At 37.3% G+C, this 27819-nt stretch overlaps 1 protein-coding gene across 1 annotated transcript in view; it reads left to right on the plus strand.

The window, feature by feature from the left end:
- LOC114454578 (contactin-associated protein-like 2) overlaps positions 1–27819 on the plus strand; it is a 375848-nt gene that overhangs the window by 303884 nt on the left and 44145 nt on the right. Inside the window, exons 12-15 of the mRNA XM_028435133.1 lie at positions 5548–5654; positions 6615–6734; positions 8085–8200; positions 9984–10068. Of these exons, the coding sequence (XP_028290934.1) occupies positions 5548–5654; positions 6615–6734; positions 8085–8200; positions 9984–10068 (428 nt within the window). The remainder of the gene's footprint in view (positions 1–5547; positions 5655–6614; positions 6735–8084; positions 8201–9983; positions 10069–27819) is intronic.

The following is a 27819-nucleotide window of genomic DNA, read 5'->3' on the forward strand; positions in this document are numbered from 1 at the left end:
CTGTGTTTAGTCTTGTGAGGTGATTTTTTTTTTGTGCTTTCTGGCGTTTTTTTTTCTTTTCGTTCTTTTGTGTAGCTACAGCCTAAGGCTACACACAAAAAAATCAAAAAATTAAATTAATTGTCACGGATACTGCTCATATCTCATGGAATATCCCAGATGTTTCATTTTGTTTTTGCCTTTTGTTTTTATCTTTCATTGATCTGTGTTACCCAGTCCCTGAAACATTACACAAACTTATCCGATCAGATGTGAACGTGTTGCCAGCTGACCAATTTTCTCCAATGGAGCACTGAAGCTGTTCATTTTAATCCTCTCCCTGTCTGCCACACGTAGAAGAATGAACATGAGGGGCGCACACACTGTTGTGGAACGCTGGTTTTCCTGCTGCTTCGTGTGCGTCTCTATCACACCTGCTGCAAAATGTGTCCCGTTTCCACTGGGTTCCAGTTTATAGATTGAGTTTTAAGGTTGCAATTTGGTGTTTTTACACGTTTAGAGAAAATTAAACCAAATGTCCAAAGTTCCTTTTCTTGTTGCTTTGTCTTGTGCCAATGTTTAATTTGTATAAACGTTGGGCAGCCTTTTAGTTTTGGATATCATCTGATTTGCCTTTGCAATGCCAGTGTGAGGTAATGTTGTATGAAATGATTATTATTATTACTGCAGATTGCGGTGCATTAGTGCTGCCAATGGGAGCCAACAGCAGACTGACAGTAGATTTGGTGTTCAATTATAATTGTAATCACGTAATTGATAATTAATTACTATTATGATGTAATTGAAATTGTATAATTTTTTTTTTTTTTTTTTTTTCAAATCTGTTGCTTTTGTAATTGTAATTGAGGTCAGAGTAATTGACTTTGTGATTCTATAAAAACTATTATTTACAATTTGATTAATTGACCTGAGGAGACATATTAGTTCTATGGCATACACCTATGTAGTTAACAATTATTATTATGCATTTCATATCAACATTTCCCACTACTTGACAGTTCTTTTAAAGATCATTTAACCATTTAAAAAATACTACGCAAGGATAAGAAAACTAATAAATTGGATGATAGATAATATTTTTAGTGTATTTTACCGCTAATTTAAGACATGGGTTAAAACAAACCTATTGCAAGAGATGCTAACAGAAAGCTAACACAAGACAAAGGTTAAGTTAAAGGCACATTAATTGTGGTTAATTGTAATTGAACATTAGTAATTGAGAACATAGTTGTAATCACCTTTCAGGGAAAAAAATAATTGTATTTTTAATTGTAATTGCAAAAAATGCAATTGAGTTGTAATTAAACATGGACAATTGAAGACGTAAATTAAAAATGTAACTGACCCCAAAAGCAGGCTGACAGTGTTAAAAAACAACGACTTTCTCTCTGTTATCTGCCGTCTCGCCCACTTCTATGACTTTTAATGCTGCGTATAAGCCCAGCAGTGCTGGAGGTGGGCCTTGTTCTGCCAGGGAAGATGAATGGGTGCAGTGTTGCCATCTGACTAATCAGAACGTCTTTGAAGGCAGTTCAATAGCTTTGTCTGACCTCCTTTTGATCAATGCCGTTCCATTGTGGGATTCTGTTTGGGCAAATATGCTCCCATGCAGACACACCATGGCCATGCAGATTCAGGAAAATGTCCCTGATCCATTCTCAGAGTATCACAATGACACACATGCCCTGGCACACAAAACGCAAACACGCTACAGAGTGTTTTTTAGGCTTTTCCCCCCTACTAACTCTGCAACAAGGGCGTGCTTTAGTGTGCAGCGCATAATGTCTTCTGTAATTGCCAACACTTGTCGATCAAAGCCTATTGTGAGGACAAAATGGGAAATCATCAGCACTTTAAACACACTATATTTTATTTTCTGAGCTATGTAAAGCTGTCATGCGGCAGGGAGGTTTAAATTCAGATTTATTACCGCAACCTTGTACAAATGTGCTGAAATTTGGAATAGATGTATTAAATGTTGGTTTACTAGTGTGCAAGTAGTACACTTTAAAATTTACTTTGTCATCCTGACATGTTACATTGATCCCCTGGCATGTTACTTTGATCTCCTAGCATGTTACTTTGATCTCCTGAAATGTTACTTTCATTTCATTTTTTTCCCTCGCATTTATTTATTTAGCACACATTTAAAAAAAAAAAAAAAAAGAAAACAACTTCAAAGATGCAAGGAGGGAACGAAGCCCAGCGCTTTAATATCCTGACGTGTTACTTTGATTTCCTGACGTGTTACTTTGATTTCCTGACTTGTTACTTTGATTTCCTGACGTGTTACTTTGATTTCCTGACGTGTTACTTTGATCTCCTGACGTGTTACTTTGATCTCCTGACGTGTTACTTTGATCTCCTGACGTGTTACTTTGATCTCCTGATGTGTTACTTTGATCTCCTGACACGTTACCTTGATATCGTGACATGTTACCTTGATATCCTGTTAACTACTAATGTAGCTTTACTAGTAATAGTAGTGTTACGTGTATTACTAGTATCTATTTTAGTTTTTTCTAGTAACATATTTTAAGGCAACTAACACTTCCAGTAACACACAATTGCCTATTAGTAGACAATTTACTAGTATGGTCTACTCATGTACTAGTGCGCCAAAAACCTTTACTAGTAAAACTAAATTATTGTTTACTATTTTATTCACTAGTAAAGTCTACTCGTGCACTAGCAAGCCAAAATTAAATACATGTACTCCAATTTTGAGCACAATGGAGCTTATCTATGGTTAATATCACTGATATCACATTAATGCTCCATCCTCAAACGCGCTCTTACTTTGAGATCGGCAACTTCCTGCAAGTTTTGTTTATCCCTTCCTGACTCCTGATGAAATAATGTCTTAAAGCTCCATCTTAATTTTCTAAATTTAAAATGAAAATCCAATAACCACTATTTTTTGCTGTTTTTTAATATAATTTTCCTAACAGAAATCCCAATGACCAAAATATAGTGAGCACCATGTGTCTGAGCACATAACCCTATCTCATAGTCTGATCTCATCCACTCGCCATCTGAAATCTTTCATCTTTGAATATTAGTAATGAGTGTGGGCAGCAACAACATCAACAACAGGGAAATAATATAACGCACACTTTCATTGTATCTTGCTATCCCATTTCCACTGATGCATAATCAGCATGGAGCTTCTATCCAGTGCGCAGTCTTCATTTGCTCACACTGAGGATGTTTACTCACTCACAGATGTCTGGTGTTGATGTTCCATCGCTATCAGATGGAAATGTAGTAAACATGACAGGCAGGTGTTTCACTCACAGGATGGATGTGGGTGTCATCGTTTCACTTTGATGTTGAGTGCTTGTTTTTTTTTTTATCAGTAAAATATTCAAAGTATTCAAGCAACTGGTATAAAAGATTATTTATTTATTTTTTAAAACTTTTTTATTTGATATGGTTGCTTTTTATCATTTTCAACCCAGCAAAGACCAATTTATTCCTCTTTTTGGCTCAAGCAGTCAGTAAGAACAGCTTTTCCTGTACATTCAGCATCAAGCAGAGCTGGACTGGACAAAAATTCAACCCTGGCATTTTCAGTCTCTTTGTCTTAATTTTAATTATTATTCTCCCGGAAAACCTTAAATGTGGGAAACTTTGTAACCCCTTTTACCTATTTGGCCATTTTGCAACTTCCTTTGTCTCATTTTTGCCCCTTTTGAAAAAGTTCTGACACTTTTTTCAGACTTTTGCTACCTTTTGCCAATAAAACACCCTTTTTTCCTGTTTGTCCATTTTTGCAAGTCATTTGACACTTTTATCCAATTTTTTGTCCTTTCTTTGAATTTCTTTGGCCACTTATTGGCCGAACTAACTTTTGCCCAATAAATACCACTTGTTTAATTTTTCCCCTGCATTTAGCATTTTTTTTCACTAGTTTGTCACATTTTGCCCATTTAAACTACCCTTTGCCATTACATACCATCTGTTCCTTCATTATTTGCCCATTTCTTGGCCACTCTAGACTGCTTTTGGCCCATTTTAGTCACTTTACACTCTTTTTCTTGCCACGTTTTTAACACTGTTATACCAATTTTGGTCACCTGTTGCCATGTCTGCCTCCACTCCCTCGTCAAAATAAAAATAATAGATGTGGCGGACGGGCCCAAGCACTTTAGATTGATATGGCCCACTGGGGTGATGCCTGGTACGCCAGATGACCAGTACATCCCTTGTATTGAGTTTCAGGTTCAGCAATTCCGTGTAAACCTTGGTCTCCATATCTACTCTTTCCAACTCCTTCTGTGGGAATCCCAAAGTCTTTCCTGGTCAGATGACCGATATGAGATTCTTAATCCCAAGAGGGAGTTCAGAGTTTATATCGAAGGTACTCCTGGTTTGATGTACACCTCGTACTGGAGGTGAACTGAAGGCCTCCCTATCGGGTGTTCTACTCAAAGCTACTTGTTAATCTCTAAGTTCCTCACCTTTTCCTCCGAGGCTAAACGCTGCCTCTCCGTCAATCCCCACTATAGGGAAAACTCATTCTTTCTAGGGAGAGGACCCTCAACACAGTTAAAGAAACCTTAGTGAAGAGACCTCCCAGTAATCCAAGCGTAGAAACATACCATACAAACACACCTTTTTTTAAATGTTTACACGTGCACAGGTTGCTAAAGCTAGCACCATGAAATGTGGGTGATGTAGTATTTAGACTTTGAATAAAGGCATTTAGAACCTTAGTTTTATTCTTCATTTTCATTGACTACTTCTGTAAATCTAATTTGTTGATGCTCGATGTTTTCTACTTGCTTTTTCTCTCTGTTTTTTTTAATTATCTTGCTAAAGCTGATATTTATTTTATATTTTATTTCATTTATTGGTTTGTTTAACAGGGGTAGTGTACATTACTGAATACTGAAAATATACCAGAATTAGCTAAAGGCTATTTTTCATCTGCAGTCCCTGGACAGAACCCTAAAATATTACCAATTACACAAATTACAGGAAATATATGATACAATATACAGTGAAAATATGCAACCACATAATATTACATACAATTCCATTTACAAAATCAACAGTATTTATACATAAAAAACATACAAGTTCGTAAAATAAAACATTAAAAAGTCACATATATATATTGTTGTCAGCCAATAAACAAAAGTTGGCAATTTACACTCATCTTTTCATAATAATGTTTAGTATGAAATATTGTCCAGTAAAGTTAAAAGAAAAAGTTGCTCTATTAGAAATTAAAAAGCTCCATATTTAAAGTTATTGCATCATCGATGGTTAGTTTTAAATGCGATCTCATTCACACGTTTGGTAATCTGTGATTGTTTCTAAATGGCCCTTGTTTGAAATTGTCGTCTGTATATCAAAAACCTATTTAAATGTATGTAAAATGTGCTATTGATTCTTTAACTTTCAGGTAATAAGAGCTAGAGTCTGGGAAAAATGAAGAATAATGGGAACATGCAATCGCCCCAACCCATCACCTTTAATTTTAATTGTATTGCATATGTATGTGAAGTGCGGTTGTAAACCCTCACCTGTGGTCTCCAGGTGTATGCCCAACCACTGTGAACACGGTGGTCGATGTATGCAGACGTGGGATGGCTTCAGCTGCACCTGTGATGGAACGGGATACACCGGTGCCACCTGCCACACCTGTGAGTGTCACAGTATCAGTCCTTTTTTTAATTCTCATCTTCTGTTTGCTTTTGTGTGATTTAGCTCTTTCTCACCAATGGGACTCGTGAACTTTTGAAGTGCTCCCAGACCTCAGCTTTTCTCCACATTGTGTCTTCACAAAGATCATGAACAGAGCAAAGCAGTGGAAAAAACTCTCATAAAAGGGTTGAAAATTAGAAAATTGCACTCCTCATACACCACAGATATTGTTTTATGATGAAGAGAGTTGGGGGTGAGAAGGAAAAGCTCTGATGATGACTTTACCCACTAAACATCTTGCTTAACCAGGGGTAGACTGGCTATCTGGCATACCGGGCATCGTCCCAGTGTGTTATTGACCCAAAAGTGAGCCAGTTGTGGCCAAAAATGGTCCAAAAGTGGCAATAAAAGAGTGAAAAGTGACTAAAGTTGGCAAAAAGGAGTCAATAGTGGCCAAAATTTTGGCAAATAAAGAGGAACCAGGTGGTATATAATGGCAAAGGGTAGCTTAATTGGTCAAAATGTGGAAAATAATTGTGAAAAAAGGAAAAAATGTGGATTGAAAAGTGGAAAAATATAGGGAAAAGAGGAAACGAGTGGTATTTATTCAACAAAAGTTAACTTATTTGGATGAAAAGTAGCCAAAAATTTGATAAGTGTCAAAAAGAACGGACGAAAATAGGAACAAATTTATATTTATTGGCAAAAGGAAGATAGAAAAAAGTGTCCAAACGTTTTGAAAAGGGGCAAAAATTGGACAAAGTAAAAAAAAATAAATAAAAGAAGCCCTGATTTCGGGCGTTACTCCTAGAGTAATTAAGATACACCCAGTAGAAATACTGTTAAACCGTTGTAAACTAGTTTATAAGTTATTGGTGGCTGTTGATTTGCTCTGAGCCTCCACTCACTCTCATCTTCCCATCCTTTTTCCTCCATGTTACCTCTGCACTAATCTCCAGCCATCTATGAGCCTTCTTGTGAAGCCTACAAACATTTGGGCAGGTCGTCGGACACCTACTGGATCGACCCCGATGGCAGCGGGCCCCTCGGCCCTTTCAAAGTCAACTGCAACATGACAGGTGTGCTGTTCTTTGTTATTTCACTCCTGGCCTTGGTAACCAATGAAGGATGTGGAACTCCCAACCTTGTTTCCATGGCAATGCAACACACACACACTCGACGGGTAATAAGCAGATAGTGCGGAACAGCCGACCACGCAGGCAAAGGCGAGACTTTTAATGAAATGTCAGTGCACTCCACTTGCTCGCTCCTTAGTCACGCTGAACAGCTCATTCACACACACCTCAGAAATGTTAAGAGTTTCTGCCATGCAGGCACTCACCTGAGAGCTACCAAATCCACCCCAACACCATGCATTGTGTTTAAATGGGATTGAGCCACAGAGGAAATGTGTAACTGAGTGACTTGTTGGTTATAGAGGTTTCTGGTAAAAACTGCCATCTTTTAACTGCCTCTGTATTTACTAGTAGTTTATGTATGTTTTTAAAGGTGCGTTCACAACGATGGATCCTAGAGTGGTTAAAACGCTCTAGGATTCATTTGCTCTGATAGTCCGCCTCGTTTGATCGGTGCGAACATGCAAACAAAGTCTAGAGCGGATCAAACGGGCCGAATCTGGAGCGATTGTTTTTGTCGGCCTCGAAGCGTTTCCAATCGAAGAGCGTTCAGGAGCGATAAGGAGCACCGTAAATACAAACACAGGAAGTAAAGGCCGTAGAATAGACGAACTGTACTGCCAACGTCTGTCCAGCCAGTTCCTGGTTCATCACATCGCCGACTTTTCTGTTTTAAAGCTCTGTTGCCTTTGCATTGCAAGTTTCTATCTAATTCCGGGTTCTTCTCCTTCTTCTGCTCTAATGGCGACGCTTCAGAGTTCTTCTAATGTTGACGTTGCATTTCCGGAAACAAGACCCCGACGTGTCGTGTATGGATGGACAGTGACTTACAACAATTGAAAAAAATTGCACAGTGTATGCCCGTCTGTATGCGCTCGCTTTAACCCATTGTTGAAAGCCTCTTTGTTGGGTTTCAGTTTTATTGCCAATAGAAATTTCTATATCCTCAAATGGTGAGCTCATGTAACCTCACCAGAGTCTGTTTGAGTTGATCAGAAGTTGCGCTCTGAACTCAAACCGAGCCAAACCAAGGTGATAAAATTAGCACCCGTCCTCTACCCATTCGGACCGGTTCCAAGACTAAACCAGTGTGAATTCACCCTAAACAATGTTGATCATTTTTTGGATTGTTGGATCTGTTGGTAAGGGGTTTGTTTTCTGATCCAGAGGTTGGGAGTTTGATTGCTCTCAAGACTAGCCCTGTGTGTTACAATTCTCCGGGGCAGATATTGGAAAGGACTTACATAGAGGTTCACGAGCATTCATCATTTTGTTTCATGTCTACATGTGTAGAGGACAAAGTATGGACGACAGTTATCAACAACCTGCCCCCGAAAACGGCCATCACTGGTTCAAGTAGAGAGAGACGCACCATCCTTCAGGTCAACTACAGCGCATCCATGGCCCAGGTAGATCACACACACGCACGCACGCACGCACGCACGCGCACACACACACACACACACACACACACACACACACACACACACGCACTCAGAGTTTTCTATGAAAGAAGAATGATTGGAAGATGGATGGATAGGTTAACGTGTCTGTGGGTTGAGATGGGACCGACCGTGGCTCAGTGGTAGAGCGGGTTGTCCAATAATCGAAGGGTTGGGGGTTTGAATCCTGCTCTATCCAAGTCATTATTGTTGTGTCCTTGGGCAAGGTACTTTACCCACATTGCCTCGTATCAATAGGTATGAATTGTGCATGAATGATGATGAAGTGGTGGTCGGAGGGGCTGTAGGTGCAAATTGCAAGCCAAGCTTCTGTCAATCTGCCACAGGGGAGCTGTGGCTACATTGTAGCTTACCATCACCAGTATGACTGAATTGAGTGACTGGTGTGAATGAATAATAGTTTCTGTACACGCTTTGAGTCTCCTTGAAAAAAGCGCTATATAAATCCAAGCGATTATTATTGTCATGATGTCTCACTAGACGAGTGTGAAGTTTGTATTTCAATAATTAAATTTATAATCAAGCTTATTCATTTTTCACTCACCACCCACTTTAACCCAGTTCAAAGAACTGTGCAAGTCAAAATCCTGTTTACTAGCATGAGATATTAACTAGTCAGCGTTGGGTTTATATAAAATCTTTTTGTAATAAGTAAGAAAGTTAAAAACCAAATAGTTTGTTGGTACTAGTTGTACTTGGCCGAGACAATGTTTAAAAAAACATAACAGCCTCACAAGTACAATGCTTTTTATAACCAGGGTAACGTTTAATTAACAAAAATCAACTTAGCATGTATTTTTGACTAACACTTCATATCCACTTGGTGCTAAAACAATCTGCTATTCCAGCTTATTAAATATGAAGTGTTAAAACACTAAACAGAGTGTTTACCCTCCCTCCTGTGCTACCTGCCTGTAGCCCATCTACACGCAGAATATAAAGAACTGCTCTCACAGCTAACAGTCGACACCCTAAACATCACAGTGGGTTGTTATATATTATTGTCATTCCCATTCCAAAGATAACCTCTTTTTTCACTACCTGTCCTACTGGTGTTGACAATCTTTCATCCAAATCTTTTTTTTTTAATTTGAGATGACTTTCACAGAATGAGTGACCTTCCCTGTCCTCTCATAAACATATTGATTTACTTATTAGTATCTCCTTTTTTGTATTATATTTGAGGTTATTCACTTTAAAGTCATCTGTCTTAGACACATTCTCCTCTACGTCACGTTCACTGTGAAAGAGCTGTTCCAAAATGTCATTGACAGTAAACCTTTTCCTAGAGGACATTTTTAAGCGGATTGCAATTCACACAGAGAGCAATGAGGAATGATCTGGATAAAGCAATTTCCTTGTGGGAATACCTCGCCCTCCACAGCGCGGGAAATATCAGTTCTACTGTACAATGTGTGCAATATGCAAAATAGCATCATGATAATTTTCTGCTTAATCAATTGTACCCATCAAATTAGGAAAAGTAATGCAAGATGAAGCAAAAAAGTCAACTATTATTTATTCAGTAATAAACATTGAATGGGGTGAAATTGACCCCAATGATAATAAGTTAAATAGATCACTTTTCATATTCCAAGTGTGTAAAAGTAATGGGATGCACACTTAACACATATAATTTGTTGCCTTTTTATTTTACAGCTCAATAATTTCCTCTGTCTGGATGAATAGAATGAGATGAAAGCTGTGTATCCGTACTTGTGTTTTTCAGGTGACGGCCATCACCACCAGTGCAGAGTACTGTGAGCAGCACATCGCCTACAGCTGTCGCATGTCCAGACTGCTCAACACTCCAGGTAAAGGCTGATGGTTGCTAAGAGATGCTTTCACTGTTCTGGCATTGACCAATGTGATCAATTAGGGGTTGAGTGCATAAATAATGGTCAATGATTCTTAAAGCCAGAGTTTTTCAACCTTTTTTGAGCCATGGTTCATCTTTCCCCAAGACACACCTGTATTGTAGCCTATATTAAAAACAGTCATTCTTATCAATATATAGTCATTCTTACAAAGTGGCTTGAATAGGAATCAAATAAACGCAAATAAAAGGTATGATCTTTCATATTTTTTCCTTGTAATAAAAAGTGCAATTAACAATATACAGTTATTCCTATAAAAGTGTTTTTAATTGTAATTCAATTGAACAACAAAATCTATTATGATTTTATTATTAACAATAAGCAGTAATTCTTATCAAAATGTCTTAAATACAAATATTAAACAAAACATAAAATGTTATTAGAACTAGATAAAGACCTTTATTTTGTTAAATGTATTTTCTTATTATTATTATTATTATTATTATTAGTAATAATAGTATTAGTAGTAGTACATTTTGTTCTGTGCTGTTAAATGCTAAGAATGTTATTTTTAAAAATGATTTTTAGACCAATTAGGTGATATTGAATAAATTCGCCCACAGTGTTTGAAAAACCCTGTCCTAAAGGACTTCAGAGTCATTTGATATAAGTTGGATTTAAAAATGGACAACCATTGCACATTTTAGCTTGTTTAGACATATTTTTTTAATTTCCCTGCTGAAACTGATGAACCACAGTCTCACACTGTGTTAAGTCCATAAAAAATATCACCAAACCTAAAAAGTCTCTTTGAGCCACTAAAAGTCAATTGGACTGGAACAGCCCACTAGAATGGAGTCGTATCCCGGCTGTTGTCGATTAACTTGGATTATATTCATTTGCAAACTTGTCTGAACTCTTTGAGAAGTGCCAAGCAGTTGGTGAGGTTTGTGATTTTACAGAGTTGTGTTTAGGTTTACCCCTGGATTACACGCCTTTGGTTTGTTTCCCAGTAGGGTTTGAATGGCTTCTCCATTGTGTACCACAGATCTTTTATGACAATGATGGTACATTTTGGAAGCTGTATTCCATCCACATTGACAATCTGCCTCATATAATGCCAATGAGAATTGTGTGTGTATCTTTTGTTGTGTTTAGCTTAATGGATAATGGCTTTTGTGGAGGTAATGTTAGAATAAAGTGAAATTACTCTAGTAGTTCAAACCTGAGAAGCATCAGAGACAGTCAGAGGTTTTGCTTTGCTTGAATAAATCAGTCGTTTATTAACAGATTTTAAATGAACAGAAATAAATCGTAATATGAATATCAAGTCAATAAGAAAACAGGCACACACACACATCTTATTCTAGTTTTTCTCAGCATTCTATCCAGTCATTATCTAGTGATCCTCCTCCCTTGGGCGTGTCACATGGTTTCGGCCATGTTTTCTTTTATGTTATGTTATATAAGACATTACTGATTGTCAGAGTCATTAGCTGTCGCACATCAAGAGATAAAGACATACACACATTTTATTTGAGCCAGGCAGGAATTCAAACGTTTATATCTAACATTAGTCTTTAATTAGAAGGTTTTTTCAATTTAGGAATTAAACAATTTAATATAAATATAAATTGATTTATTTAGTATTTGTATATGAGTCCTTTAATGTGTATTGAGTTTAGTATTTAAAAGAAAAGGCAGACTTTTTATTAAAATTTTTTTTTTTTAGATATTTGCACTTGGTCGTGCTTGCACGACGTGTCCCGTTGCTTACGTAAAGCTTGTGTTGCTGGTTAGATTTAGTTAAAGGTCCTATATCATGCAAATCCACTTTTTTGAGCTTTTAACCTTGTTACAATGTTAATTCCTTATCAAAAAAGACCCCCAAAGTATTATTGGGATTCTTTCCTCAATAATCTGCTCTCTGAGCTGCTTCTCTGCTCTCTTCTGAAAAACGAGCTATTCAGAATTCTAGTGATGTCACTAGAATTCTGAACCGTCCCCCTTCAGGAAGTACCTGTTGCTGGTGCCGCCCCTCCACAGTGAACATTCACGCCCATTCTCTCTGGTGGTAGAGGCATGCAAGCAGCCTAAGAACATCTGTTTGGTCATTGTCCTTTATTATCCAGTCTGCACAAGTAAAATAAACTGACTTTGTTTTTGTACCAAACGATAATGTCTGGTAACTGAAAATGCGTGTTTGAGTGTGAAAGTCCTCGGAATATGTTCAAACTTCCTAAAGAAGAGTCTACTCGCCAAAAGTGGTTGGAATTTATCTCTGGGAGCACGTGACACACCATCCAGCATCCGTTAGTCTGTGACCGTCACTTTACAGAAGACTGCTTGGTGAACCATGGCCAGTTCCAAAGTGGATTGTCCAGTAAATTAAGTCTTGTAACTGGAGCGATTCCCACAATAAAACCCACTGATGGAGAGGCCACAGCCGTAAGTAAAATAAACCTGTAGCTAAATGTTAGCTATACTCACTTCTTTGTCTTTATATTTGAAATACATTCTCTGGAAGTGTTTACAAACCTGCACATCTCAACTTCCGGGTTGAAAGAAAATAACTCATATTTCTTAATAAATTAGTATTTTATTTTGCAAAATGTAAAATATGTGGCTGTAGTTGATTTTGGAAGGTCTTAATATAACATGCATTAAAATCTGATGTTTTAAAACTCTTTGCCCTTGAGCCAGAAAATGGATAGATTTTGGTCATTGGATATAAGGATATTTAGCACAAGGATATATCATTATAATATGTAAAAAAAAAAAAAAAAGAAAGCATGAATAATGATTGACATTAACAGTAACCAACAATGTTGTTGATCTGAAAATTCAGCTTTCTGTTGTTTACAACAGTACATACACAACCAACAAATGCACGCACGCACGCACGTGGTCGACCGTCAAGAATTGTAATGTAAAGAAAAGACAGTTGAGGCAATTAAACTGAGTGAAGCGAAGAAGAAGGATGAAAGACGTGTGTGTGTGTGTGTGTGTGTGTGTGTGTGTGTGTGTGTGTGTGTGTGTGTGTGTGTGTGTGTGTGTGTGTGTGTGTGTGTGTGTGTGTGTGTGTGTGTGTGTGTGTGTGTGTGTGTGTGTGTGTGTGTGTGTGTGTGTGTGTGTGTGCGTGCGTGCGTGCGTGCGTGCGTGCGTGCAGTGCTTGGTTGACTGAGTGGGAATAAAGTAAAAGGTGGTTGGTAATGGCTGAGTATTAGTGCAGCCGACCAAAACTTGGCAATTATCGTGGAGTGCACCAAGAGGTGGTACTTTGCTTTATAAACGATGTGCGCGGACACACGGGGAGACGCACACAAGCATTTTATTATAACCTAAAGTGCTATTGTGCGAAAAACCTACGCCCCCATCCATGGGTGTCGAACTGGGAGGGGGGGTAAAGGTTCCTGAGTGCCCAGGTTCCAAGGCACGGGGGACCCCTCAGAAGCATTTTATACATTATTAGATTATTTATATTGGAATAAAAAAGGACCTTGTGTGACAATAACCTGGTTGTTAGCACAGTTTTGCACTAAAAACAATTATTCCTGCTCCATCAGGGCTACCACCCCCTTTAAAACGGTGCAAATGGTACGACACGCATGTGTTCCTGCTGCACCACTGTAGTAGATTCCCTGAACTGTGGATGTGACAAGGAGCGAGAGATAAACAGCAGCAGGAAACCATATCTTTTCTCAAGAAAAGAAAACCATCTTTTTTAGGAAATATAATAATTTGATTGAAATTAACCATGTGCATGCACTCTCCACATTTAAATGCTGGAACATTCATTTTATATTTCCATTCTTAATTGGAAATATATATATATTTTTAATATTTTGAAAAGTACATTTTGCTGCCACCACCAAACCTTAAGTAGGTGGCCAGCGTGTCCCCATGATTCGAATCCTTTTATATTTACCTTTTATTCACCAGATAAATATAGCAATATGATTAAAATACTTTTATTAGCCACACAGTAAAAAAAAAAATAGGATCTATTAGCAATGGATTCCATAGTGGTCATTTGGTTGTTTTCATGCATGTAAATTCACTTGTGAACTAGATTAATACCTTCTTTGTACACGTTTGCTTTATGTGTGTATATATAAATATTAAAAGATTTTAGCAGCCGCCACTAAATTGTAGCAAAAGAATACAACAAATGCCTTTCCAAGGCGAAACGCCATTTTTTACCTTTAACCCAAAATGGCTGACTGTTTGGTTTTGGGCATAGTCATGATGTAATTTTTTGCTCATCCTGGGGTCAATAATAAATGTGGCGAATTTCGTATGAATCGGTTTTTTTTTTTTTTACTTTTTATTTTATGATTTTGTTTACAGATTTATTATATTTTTAATTTTTTCATTGCTCCACGTTATCAAATTTTTCACCAGTTCTGAGGTGCGCGTCGATATTGGGGAGTTCTTGGGGTGTGGTCAGGGACCCAAATTTAAGATTCATCGTGAAAAGGAATAATAACAATATTAAATAATAGCAAAAACCATAGGGTCCTCCTCCACTAAAATATAGAAGAACAAATGTAGAAAACATAAGCAATGGATATGGAATCCTTAGGTTATTGTGAAGAAAAAAGAAAGCATGAATAATAATGCAAGAATACAAGTTTTGGGTGAAAATGGGTTACAGTAGGGGCCCAATAACACGGTTTGTACCCAGGGCCCAAAATGTGGTGCTACGCCCCTGTCCCCGTGTGTCGTGCTCACAGTGGACTGGGCGGCAGGGCTTCATTAACCAGTTTTGTCCTAATTCACTACCTTGTAATGTAGGGAAAATCCAATTACCAGTTTAGAATGACAGAGAAAGTACTGTAGAAGAAGGAAAAATCATTTACTCACAAAATATGCTTCATAAATGAGCTGTCAGCTTTCATCATATTACTTGGTCAACATAATTTCCACTGCGAGCCACACACACACACACACACGCGGGTCTACACGCTCGCCACCGCCCTACGTGCACGTCCTTCCTTCCTTCTTTCCCACAAAGATCTCATCTATCAGAAACCAGGCCTGGCGTTTTGCAGCTAAACCAAGCATTAAATAGGAATTATATCCTGCCACTGGTGACACTGGTAATTTGAAGCTTGGAAAGTAATTGTGCTAATTACCTGACCCCCTTTCTTCACCTCTTTCTCTGTCCTCTTATTAATTTTAATCGTCCCCCTCTCAGTCAAAAACATCTGGAACCTGCTTTCACTCATTCTACTCACGCACAGGAAGAGAAGATGTATGAAAAAAGAACTTTAAGACACACAATTCTACATAAAAGTTGTCTTTCCACAGTAATTATTTATTTTCCTGCATTTTTTCTTTATTTTCTGATATTAATCACTCTCTGTTCTCTCCCACATTGAGTTCATCAGTTCAAGTCTTTATTGCGATTTTTATTTATTTTTTTACCTGAAAATTCTCTTATTAAAGCCCTTCCATTTTTTTTCTCACTGATTATGTTGAACACAATTTTTTATCAGTAGTTTATTCATAGCTTACATTATAAAATAGGCACCTTTCACTAATGAGATCGTGATTTCACTTTAGCCATAATTAACCTGTGAAAAACCAATTGCAGTTCTGTGCAAATCATAGGATATTCCTACACACACTTGTTGAAAAAAATCCCACGTTTTTTCCACACTTGTACAGGTGAAAGTAATCAAGAGCCGTTTATCTAAGAAAGTGTCTATTTGTACGGTTGCCGTGCGGACAACCCCCGGTGCTATCGGTACATTTTCCGAAGTACGTAGCATCTTAGAGGTAGGCTTGTTCTTAGTCACGTGACCTAAACTGGCCAATGAGGGGCGCTGTGTACAGTTAGAATGTCGGTATATTGATATGGCAACCGTACGGATAGCCACTGCCTTTATTTAATGCTAGTGCTCTGATTAGCCTCTATCCAGGAGTTTTTGTAATGCACACAGCAATGTGTTAGTGTTAGAGGTTTAGAGACTAGGTTACCAAAGTGGGGTACGCAAATTGTCATAGGGCACGTGTCAAACTCCAGGCCAGGGACCAAATCCGGCCTTTCAGAGCATCCGATTTGGCCCGCAGGATAAAGTGAAAATGACAGAAAACATGAATTATTGTGTAAATTGCCAAATAATTCAGTTGTTAACTGTTGAAAGAACTCGTAATTTTTTCCAAAATCCCTGCAATTCTTCTTGAAATATTCCGCAAAATCTCTACTTTTAAGTGTTTGTCACTTATTGCTTAGATATTGTTGATGCCTTCCACACTTTGTCGAATTTAGTGAGAAAAATGCTGTGAATTAGTTTTTTCCATATTTATTTTCATAAGCATTTTCAACAGCAGAATGTGCACCTGGAATATGGACAGCTTACTTTACATTACTGTGCTAAGGCTGAAAAATTACTGTTTTAATTTTGGAGCAGCTCTTTTGTGCTTTATATACACAGCATTTATGGTTGTTTTATAGCAGTTGATCAACAGTGGATTATTATATTATTACAGCACTAATATGAAGCTGTTTGGACACAAATGACCCAAAAATAAATAATACATTCTTTAATTCTAAGTAACTCAAAAGTTACTTTTTCCAGTTACTTTGTGGATGAAGTAACAGGTAACGGTAACTAGTTACTTTTTTTGTAACTAGCACAACACTGGTCATTATCTATCTATTTTTTTAAGTTATTTCTAAAAAATTATAACAACATTATTTAAGTGGAAATACCATGTAATGTGAACTTTCCCAAACTACAAATAGTCTCCCCTCGAGCCGTTAATGTGGATATGATTTAGGACAACTTCCTGTTTGATAGATGGATAGATTTATTGATTGATGGCCATTTGCTAGTTGTAAATAAATCAGAATTGAATGTAGTTAGTGGTTATGTCCCTATTTGACCAACTGTGACACGTCACTGCAAAACCCAGAAAAAAAAACAGCATGGGAGCATGACATGACACATTCAATAGCATTTAGTTTTCAGTCATTTTCATTTAATACTCCCTCCTAATCAGCAGAGAATCCATACCGTGCCGTCACACGACTTTTTCTCTGCGGTGTCAAAAACCACAGCCTGTGGTCCCAGTAGCTCCAGAAAAACCATGACATTAAATGACTTGACTTAAAATATCAACAGTCCACCTGCTGTGGACAGAACCAACAGTCTGAATTGCGTTCCCACTGTTTGTGCGTATTTGAATGTGTGAAGTGGTATAACTGCAGCCAGGCTATTGTCATAAGGCTTTATGACAGAGGACGTCTCAAGGCAGTTTTAATGTTGATCTGGAGGCTGAATCCAACTGGAGACTGGAATTATCGCAACATTTCCCCAAGTAAAGTTATCAGAGCTCGACACCATCTTATTTTATGAAGAAGGAAAAAAAATCATGTTTATATCTGGTAATAAAAGTGCCAAACAATGCTTGGTTTGTCCGTAATCTCTAATTAAACACTCATTTTCACTGCCGCTTCGCATCCGGATTTTGATTTGCTGAAATCATCATTTTGTTGGATCACAGAATTTGTCTCTACACCTTTTACGATGGTCGTCATTGTCAGACGGACAAAATATATGTTTATTTTTACTCTTTTTTTTTTTTTTGACAACTACACCAAACCTACAATTTTTTCATCACTTTTTTGCTATATTTTTGCTCTTTTTAATGCATTTTTTTCTACATGACTCCCATTTCTGCCACTTCTCCATCAAATTTCAATGCCTTTTCTGCACATATTCAACATTTAAGACATTCACAGCATTTATAAACTCTTTCCACCACTTTTCCACCTAATGTCACATATGTTGACACATTATGGTCACTACTTTTAACCTCTTATCACCATATTTCATACTTGTTTTTACCAATTTAACCACATTCACGATTTGTCATTCCCATTATTAGGCAGTTTAAACTAGATGTTCCTACTTTTTAAATGACACTACCCCAACCCCTCTTCCCCCCATTTGAGGCAATATTGACACTTTAAACTTTTTTTTAACCACTTTTTTTTAACCTGTTTTTGGCCACTCTAATTTGCAACTTTTAACCAATTTCTATGGTTTTTAAAATCCCATTTTACCACATTTTCCACCATTTTTTGGTCAGTTTTAATCCATTTTATTGTTGATTAAAACAAGGATTTACATCTTTAAGATTAGGGAGGTCCCGATACAACTTTTTCACTTTCGATACGATACTGATATTGCAGCCTTGAGTATTGGCCAGATCCGACATTGTATCGCTTTGATATTATTTTATTATTATGTATTTATATTTTAACATTCCGCACTTATTTTGTGGTGTGGAATGTTTGAAAAGGCTTGATCAAGTGATGTTACTCAATCAGAGAACAATAGTCAACAATTCATGTTCACTTGAACGGTGGGAACAACTGAGGGCGGAGACAAAAACAACAAAAACTTTATCACAGATTCATAGAATAGTGGACCATCATTTTGCTCACTCGGCCCCTTCATTTTGGGGGTCATGGGCTGAAAAGGTTTAGAACCACTAATATAGGGGACATAAGGCTACATACAGAGTTTTGTCTTTATATGTCCTCATATTTAAGATAATTCAGCTTTAATATAATGTGTTTTTTTCTTATCTAGTAAGCAAGTTCAATATTTTTCAAGTTCAGTTAAGTTTTCTATGCTCAGACCACATTTCTAATGACTCTAACATTGAAGTTACAAATCGTACATATTGATAAGATGAAGTAATCAAGTGTTTCTTCAAAGACCCTGAAATGAGAACAAGCACAGCAATCAAAGAATGTACGGTACATGCACCAGTTTCCTGTTATTATTACACACACACACACACACACACGCACACACACACGCACACACACACTCACGCACTCACACACGCACACACTCACGCACTCCAGCTAAAGGGCTTTTTATAATGAAGTACCTGTTGTGCTTCCCTGTACGTCTTGTATTTGCCACAAGCCATTCACGCTCACATTTACAGCATCCACACTGATGAGGAGGAAATCTATTTTAAAAAATGTGCTGATTTATTTTTGACGCTTGCAGACAGAACTACCTGTAATGTACACAGTTTAAAGACTGTCTCCTGTTCAAGGGGAAAAAAAGTAGTATAGAATAGATGTTGACAAGACGAGGTCCAATTATTTTGTGATTTCATTACGGCGAAATGTAATTTTATTGAAATATCTATATCTGAAATGGAATGCTCCCCTTTGGGGAAAAAAAGAAAAGAAAAGAAAAAACTAGCAAAAATTGGTTAGCATCAATTTTTGAGACTGTTTATCAAGCAGAATGTCTTTAGTTTGTACTTTATTTGAATAAAAGTAGTCCAAAAATGTGCCAGAGTCAAAAGTTCATATGCAAACTATATAAAAGTTAGTATTAACACAAACGGAGTGAGAGACGAATGAAGAAAAGGTTCAGGGAAACATAAGGAAACAAGAGTGTCTGGAAATTAGATGTGAGCGTAGAGTTTGGTTTGGGGCTAATGAGGAAGTGTTTATGCGTAGCGTGGTAACCAATCATCATCAGCTTTCAGTTTCAATTTTTGCCTCATGAGTAACAAACAGCAGCCGCACACAGTAATAATAACGCACACTTTCTTACACCACGAAATGGCCATTTACTGCCTGATGACTTATTTTGCATTTTCATCATGAATATTTACACATGTAGCAGTGAAGACGAACATCTACCGGTAGTATGTAGTCTTTTTTTTTTTTTTTTTTTGCAATTTGCTAGTTGGAAATTCTTCCTAAAACAATGTTGTTAGTGGTTATGTCCCTATTAGACCAAATGTGACACGCCATTGCAAAACCAGGAACAAAACAGTCTGAGAGCAACGGAGAAAAAACACAGAAACCTTTATTTTAGTCAGAATAGACTTTAAAGTTCTGCTGCTGGTGCAGAATTCCATTTTAAAAAGCCTTTATTATAGGTAGGGTAGGTATTTTTTTCCAGATACACTTTTGAAGTTTTTGGTTGAAATTGTCTTTATGTCCTGACAGAAATTAAGATCTGATGTGCTCTGAAAAAGGAAGGTAGAAAATCTGTCATCTGTAGCAGCTGTAAACCTGTAAAAACTTTGATCAATGAAAAAAGAAAAGGTGGAGCCCTCGGAGGATGCTACATTCAAAATCATGCCAGCTTTCGAAAATGACCTACCCTGCCTTTAAAGGGGACATATTATGAAAAATCCACTTTTGCACATTTTTTGATCATATAAGAGTTAACTTGAGTTTCCACCAGCACAGAAAATGTGAAATAAAACCATCCAGTTGTTTGTGGTCTTTGTAAGTCTTACAACACTGAGAAAAGTGCTCCGTTTCAAATTTGCTGGGTTTGTAATGTCACAAAATTTTAGGGAAAGAAAATGCCCCCCCCCCTCTGCTGGTTACTCCACCCATGGACTCCACCCCCAACCTGATGAAAACTTTGGAGAAGGTCTGCCATTGCTTTTCTCGCTAGTGAAGGAGTGATGGCTACCGGTAAAACTAAATACAGAACTTTCCTGCTGTCGGTGCCGCGTCTCCACAGTGAACGTACACTGTAGTCTTGTGGTTTGGCGCATTGGTGAACTTGTTCTGTCGCCTCATTTTGCTGATCTGACGTGTTTGTGACACAATCTGACGCAGCGGTTGGAGAAAACAAATGATTATCACATTAAATGCACTATTCCTGTAGTTAGTAGAGCAGTGGAGGAGAAGAAAGTGACTCAGCAGCTTAACACTCCGGTGAGAGTATGAATGACTGCTGCTGCTGCCCTGAAGCGCTAAGACGGACTCACAATAACATTTGCTTAAATATCCATGTGTTTTACTGTAATGTGCAGCTTTTTGGCTGAAAACAATAACAGTGTGTGGATAGCAAAAATAAAATCACTTTCGTGATCACTGATCACCCTGTAAAAGAGTGAGACGTGAAGTGAGTCAGCGTCTGTAGACACGCCCACTCATGAATATGCATAAGTAGACCCCAAAACAGCCTGATTTCAGAACTGCACAGAAAGTGACTTTTCAGAGGCTAAAACTCTGGAAAACAGGTGAGTTTGGAAAAGTAAACCTCAAATACTGTTTTTGGGGTTCGTAGAACAAATGGAGATGGGTGAAAAATAGCATGACATGGGACCTTTAAAGTTTTGTCACTTTAGTTTGTTTAACTTCTGTTGTTCACCTGTTTCTCTGGAATGGTGTTTTCTTGTTTTTTTTTTTTTTTAGATCTGTGATCATGTGACATTTTTGATCACATGACTTTCTGATTCATTATAAGCTGCAGCTGTGCAGCAGACCCAGTATACCTGTCCCGACAAAGGCCATGTTGGCTGAAACGCGTTAAATAACTTTTTGTTGTTTTTCCAGCGCAAACCTTAATAAAGGCTTTTTTACGTTGTCTACAAGTGTAAAAGTGTAAAAACACGTCCCCTGGTGACTTGTTCATTGTTTTCTCGTGGTGCGTCTCAAATATAAGCTATTTAAATGAGTTATGAGTTTCTTTGTTTACTTTAAGTGAATAGCTTGATAGCTATCACAGCACAGAGCCGTTTTCTCTTTGTTCTCTTTATTTACCGCACAGGAAACCATGGTTTCAAGCAGAAAGTATGAATGCATATGTAGACTATAGAAGAGTCATTTCAACGTGATTATATTCCATGCATTTATTTCTGTTTTCTGACTATTGTGTCCACCACCTCCCCCAAATGAGCTTCATCTTCCACCACCAAACCAATGTTCTGGTTACATTACTGTAGTTTGGGGAAAAGGGAATAGCAAACTATCATCTAAGTGCTCAGGCGTTTTACTTGCTCATTCCGTCTCCTGCTGTTTTCTTTCCTCCCCATTGTCACAATCCCTGGAGATGAGATGCTATTTAACACAAATATCCACTCAAACCGTCCCCACTTCCACAGCCCAGGTGTGAATCTGCCTCTCTCTCTTTCTCTTATGTTTCCCAATCTGCCCAAACAGAAATGGGTTATCTGAGGAGGCTGATGATCACTTTAGCGAGAGATGTGAGGTTAGCGTTGTGTCGCAGCAGGCATTAAGAATTCTCACAGCCTTTTCAGATACTTGACAAAAGACACTCTTGAAAACATCTGCGGTGGCATAAGTTGTGCAGCAGGCGTGTGAATGCGTGTCGACACCGGAGCATGGATGGATGCTAGACTTTTGTGACAATGGCACTGCTCAATGAAAGAAGACACTTAAAGGAAAAAGAGCGAGTGCGATTGCCTCTCGAATCAACCGCATTGGTTTCCTTAGTGATGCGTCGTTGTTCAGGATAATGCCATCATCCTTTGAGTTGACGGAGTCATTCATGTGTCTCGTAGCCTCGCAGGTGTTGGTTCAAAATAATAATGGTGTAAGACTTTCCGTTACATTAGGCCACAGTAATCAGGTGTTTGCAAGAGTAGCGTCGTTTCTTTTATAGACTCTGACTTTCTGTTTCAAAATATCTCCAATTCCGTTGCAGTTTACTCATTTTCATTAAAGCAGAACTAACTAACTTGCGCTTAGCGCTCCCCCTAAAGGTCCCTTTTGGTTATGTCACTGACGTAAACACTCCACACCCCCGAGGCAGCAGCTCCTCCCTCCTGCTTTAGAGAAACAGGCAGCAGGGGGATTCCTAAACGTACCGGGACAAAATTAAAGCTGTTAATCTTGAATAAGCGTATACATTCTGAGTGAACTCATCCTTTAGTAACTCAGTAAGTTGATCAGTAAAGGAAGTGATCAGCCAGTTGTTTCCCCTGTCACCCTGCTGCGCGCCCACACACACGTTCCCTGGTAATGACGTCACTGGGGCAATGAAGTGACCACTGTGTTGAAGCGACTGCAGTTGCTACAGTCGTGTTTTAGTGTGTATTGGGCTGTCGTAAAGCAGTACGTGTTGTCACGAGAATGAGAACAGAGGTGCGAGACTGTCACCGGGTCGGAGGCAGGGAAAGTTGCAAGTGCTGTTTTCTGGCTAGAAACAGCAGAAGGAGAAATGAAAGCACAATGGACTTTTCTGTGCTTTAAACATGATAAAGTGTTATTAGGACTTCATACACATGCCCAAAGTGTTTTTTCATTGGTTCCTTCAATCGTTAGGTAGAGGGTGATTTGCTGCTTTCTTACTGCAGGGTGAGCCCAAACACCTCGTTACAATTTGATGATGCGTTACCACTTTGATGATGAATTTGGCGCGGCACTGAGCTGGAGAAGCCACGCCTCCAGGAAGCTCTCTGCCGTGATTAACATGTAAACAGACACTCCCACAAATGTCAGCATTTCAGCGTCCTTCGTGCAGTGCTATGTATGCATTTTCTAGAGTCTATGTATGTACCGGTGAACGCCCCGCCCCCACGCTCTGTCTCGTGTTTATAAAGCAGCATGAGCTCAGCTATGTGGGACGAGGGCGGGCCGTCCTCTGGCCCTACGTCACCTACGCCCACTCATGAATATGCATAAGTAGGCCGCAAATCAGCCTGTTTGTGTAGAGTTGCTCAGAAAGTGACTTTTCAGAGGCTAAAACTCTGGAAAACAGGCGAGTTTGGGAAAATAAACCTCAAATACTATGTTTTAGGGGTTCTTAGAAGAAATGGAGATGGTGAAAAATAGCATGATATGAGACCTTTAATGTGAAAAAGTTACTTAGTTCTGCTTTAAATCAGCGTTCCCAAATCAAATGTCACCACAACCTATTAAACCTCCTGAAGTCGTACCAAACATGTTTCAATGGTACCTCTGGGGAAAATGTATATGACAAAAATGTGTTTAATGTATATCAATAAACAAAAATTGGTGCACTCAAAAAACATTTTTTGTTATACATATTTCCACTACAGGTACTTATTGGTCATTAATTTAAGCAGAAATTCTCTGACACAAAACACTTGAGATTTTGCGTGAGATTCGACATCCAGCCGTTTGCTACACTTGCTAAAACTAGAATTAAAAATATCGTGGAAAAGTGTGATATTGTGCAAGTTTATTGTGACTTTATAGCTATTTTCATTTCCGAAGGTGAAGCGAGATACTGTGAATTGACATTTCTGTTTCTCTGACTGCCTGTTAACAGATATATTCCACATATATTCAGTGTTATATTGCAATTTCCACTCAACTTTGTTGAAAAAATTAGTAAGACCCATATTTTCTGTTAGTTTCCCAACTTTTATTCTCTAGTTTAGCTTCTGATGCTCATAAACTTATAAAGGTATGCAGATCTGTTTGGTGTCTGTATGTAAAGTGGCTGCTTTTATTTACATGACAACAAGGCGTATGAACTGAGTGATGTGTGCTGTGGTGTGTTATGAGCTGTGAAGCCATCTTAAGTAAGGCTACCATTGAAAATGTTTGCGTAAAGTTGCTTTTTTTTTATTTAACTTTTTGCCACCCAGATCTGCTTTGGTTGTTTACGTGCGTGTGTTTCACACGGTGGTTATATATTCATGTATTTAAGCGTCTCTATTTACCAATATAAATACGAGCAGGCACTTCAGGGAAAGCTTTCAAAGAGAACAGATGATTGATTTTCTTTAAACGGCTCTAAGCATACAGTATCTGTTATTCTCTGAATTGACTGTAGGTTTCTCACTAAAATGTCTTGTTAAAGTCGTTTTAATTACCGTTTGCCAATTGCTGATAGTTCCTGAGGGTGGGAAAAGTCACTGCAGTGTATATAGATTATTTTTATAACTTATATATAACTTAGATATAACTTTTGTCAAAGAAATGTGATTGTTTGATCTAAGGGTCACATTTTGGATATTTTCTTGTCCTTTTCATGTTTTTGTAATTGTATATATTTATTGGAGTCATTTTGTGTATTTTGACGTGCTCTTGTGTTTGTGGTATTTTTTTTTCCTCTTCTGTATTTTGTTGTCCTTTGAGTATTTTAATTTTGTGTATTATTGTTATTTCTCTGAATTGTTGAATGTGTTTTGTTTTTTTTACTGTCATTTTGTTTGTTTGCTTTTTTGTTGTGTATTTTTTTAATTTTGTGCGTTTACGTTGGGGGCCGCATGTGGCCCCCGGCCCACCAGTTGTCCATGTTCATGCTTTATAGATATATGTACTAAACTTTTCCCATCAATGATGATTTGAGGTGCTTGTAGTGTTTGAACTTTTGAAGTTTTCGAGCGATCTTGATAAAATTAATTTACTGTTACACAATAAAGTATGAATTACTTTACATATTTTATTATACGAGGTGCGCTTACAGGATAAAAAAAATAAAAAAATCAATCATACACTTAATTCATAAGAAATCAAGATAAATAAATTGATCATTTGAATATAATTGAGCTTTTTAACCTTATTTGAAGTTTCAAGAACCTGTTGGAGTTAAAAAAAAATTCACAATTTACAATGGTTTTTTATATAGTTATTTATTTAGTATGGGGAACTGAGCTAACGTTTAATTCCCTGTGACAGACAGGAAAACAGAATATTTCAAACTGATTACTGTAGTAAAAAGCTATTGACAACAGTTACACAGCACGTCTTTCATCCTTTATTTGAATATGATTAATAGATTTCTCACTTGTACAAACGTCTTTTCATCAATCAAACATTGTTGAATTGATCTGTTATCTGTTTTTCTGTTCTCTGTATTCACTCAGTTTATTGTATACAGTGTTTTCGGTCAAAGTGCTATTTTATTTTTTTCTCATTGTGTGGGTGAAATGAGTCAGAGTTACAGAAACTCTTTGTACTCTGCTTTGACATTAACATGTAGAAAACTTAATTAAACTCTTTTTTTTTTTAGCTACAGAACATTAAACCACAGTAAAGATAAATACTGATGAGGATTTTTTTTACATTCGTCTCACTTTTCAGTGATAAAACATTGTTTGAATCACTTTCTCATTTTTCTCCTTGGTGTTAAAACTTCTACTTCTTCGTCTACTTCCTCTACTTTTACTTCGTCTTTGTCTTTTACTGTTACTTCTTTTTCTTCTCCCATTACTACTACTACTTCTTCTTCTTCTACGATTACTTTGTCTTCTTCTTCATTACTTCTTCGTCTACTTCTTCTGCTGCTTCTTCTACTTCTTCAAATATTACTTCTTTGTTGTCTTCTTCTTCTTCCACTACTATTACTTTGTCTTCTATTACTTCTTTTTTTTCTTCTCCTATTACTTCTTCTTCTACTTCTTCTACTTCTTCTTTTTCTTCTTCTACTTTTTCTTTTTCTTCTACTTCTTCTTTTTCTTCTATTTTTGCTTTTTCTTTTTCTTTTACTTCTTTTTCTGCTACTTTTTATTTTTCTTCTGCTTTTTCTTTTTCTTTTTTTTCTACTTCTTCTTTTTCTTCTTCTTCTACTTCTTGTTTCTTCTGTAAAATCTTTCTCCAAAAACTGCTTTCCTCACTATTTTGCTCAGACTAAAATCTGGACCTGTATAAACGTGGCACATTGCACCTCCAAATACAAGCCTTTACCCAAACAGGATCAAACGTACATTCAGCCTATTGTTTCTGCCTTTTCAGCCAAAATTAGGCATCAGTCAATATAAAGAGCTTACAAAGGAAGCCCATTATCCATACACAAAAAGCTGCTCTCAGCGCTCAGTACCTTCAACGATTTGCTAATGGTTTTGTTACTGCCATTGTGTGCATTACAACTCAGAATAGGACATTAAACTTGTTTATGGTCTTCCGGGAATGAAGTCAAGGCATTTTAGGTCTTGTTTTTTCTTTTTTTTTTACCTCTTAGCTGAGAGGGGACACAAAACAGCCCCTATAGAAAAAGGAAAATATTAAAACTATATTTTTTTCATCACAGACACTGTACGTCCTCAAAGACTCAAAGAAAATTCAGAGAAATCACATGTCATACTCAATGCCAGGGAGCCAAATCAGCCCTTTAGAGCATCCACTTTGGCTCAGAAAACACAAATTATTGTGCAAATGACCTAATAATCTAGTTGTAGAGATCTCAAATTCACCAATTTAATAAAAGCTTGCAGTTTTCCTTTGTTTATTTAACACAAATTCAGTTGTTTTTTAATTGCAAATTGTGGAAAAAACACATTTTTTCACAAATCTTGCAATTTCTCACTAACAATTTCACATAAGTTCTCTAAAATACACAAAAAATGGACTGATATGAAAAACTATTGCACAATTGATAAAATTATTATTTTTCCCACCTTCAGCCACCAGAGCATATCAGCACACTGTTTAAGGGAGAGTAAAGGTCACTTAGGAGAGCTCTTCTTCTCTGCTGCAGTAAAAATGGCAGAGAAAACACGAATCATTGTGTAAATGAAACTCAACAATATTTGCAGGGGTTCACAGTTTCCCGGTGCTTATACTGCATGATTGCAGTCATTTTTAATGTTAAACAGTTGAAAAAACTCCAAATTCTTACAAAATAATAAAAAAAAATCCTCAAATTATGATGTATTTCCTTTTATTAAAATTGAAATTGGTCACAAAATGTAGAAAATTTAAATGCAGTTTACAAGTTTACAGAAAGTGGGGCCAATCATCAATCACATGATTTCACGATTGCAGAATACAGGCTTTTAAACAATAAAGTAGTTCCATTTTGAAAAGTTAAAAAATAATGACATATTTCTCTTAATTAAATAGAAATTAGTCACAAAATGTATGAAATTTAAAGTGAAGATCCTGTTGGGACAGATATCTGTCACTTATTGCTTAGATATTGTCAGTTTCTTACATATTTTGTATTTTATTTATACGTACAAGTGCAAACTTTTTTTTTTCTTTATACCTGTACTCTTGCACCACCAGAGTTGTCC

Source organism: Gouania willdenowi, chromosome 20 (genome assembly GCF_900634775.1).
Source record: "Gouania willdenowi chromosome 20, fGouWil2.1, whole genome shotgun sequence".
Taxonomy (NCBI): domain Eukaryota; kingdom Metazoa; phylum Chordata; class Actinopteri; order Blenniiformes; family Gobiesocidae; genus Gouania; species Gouania willdenowi.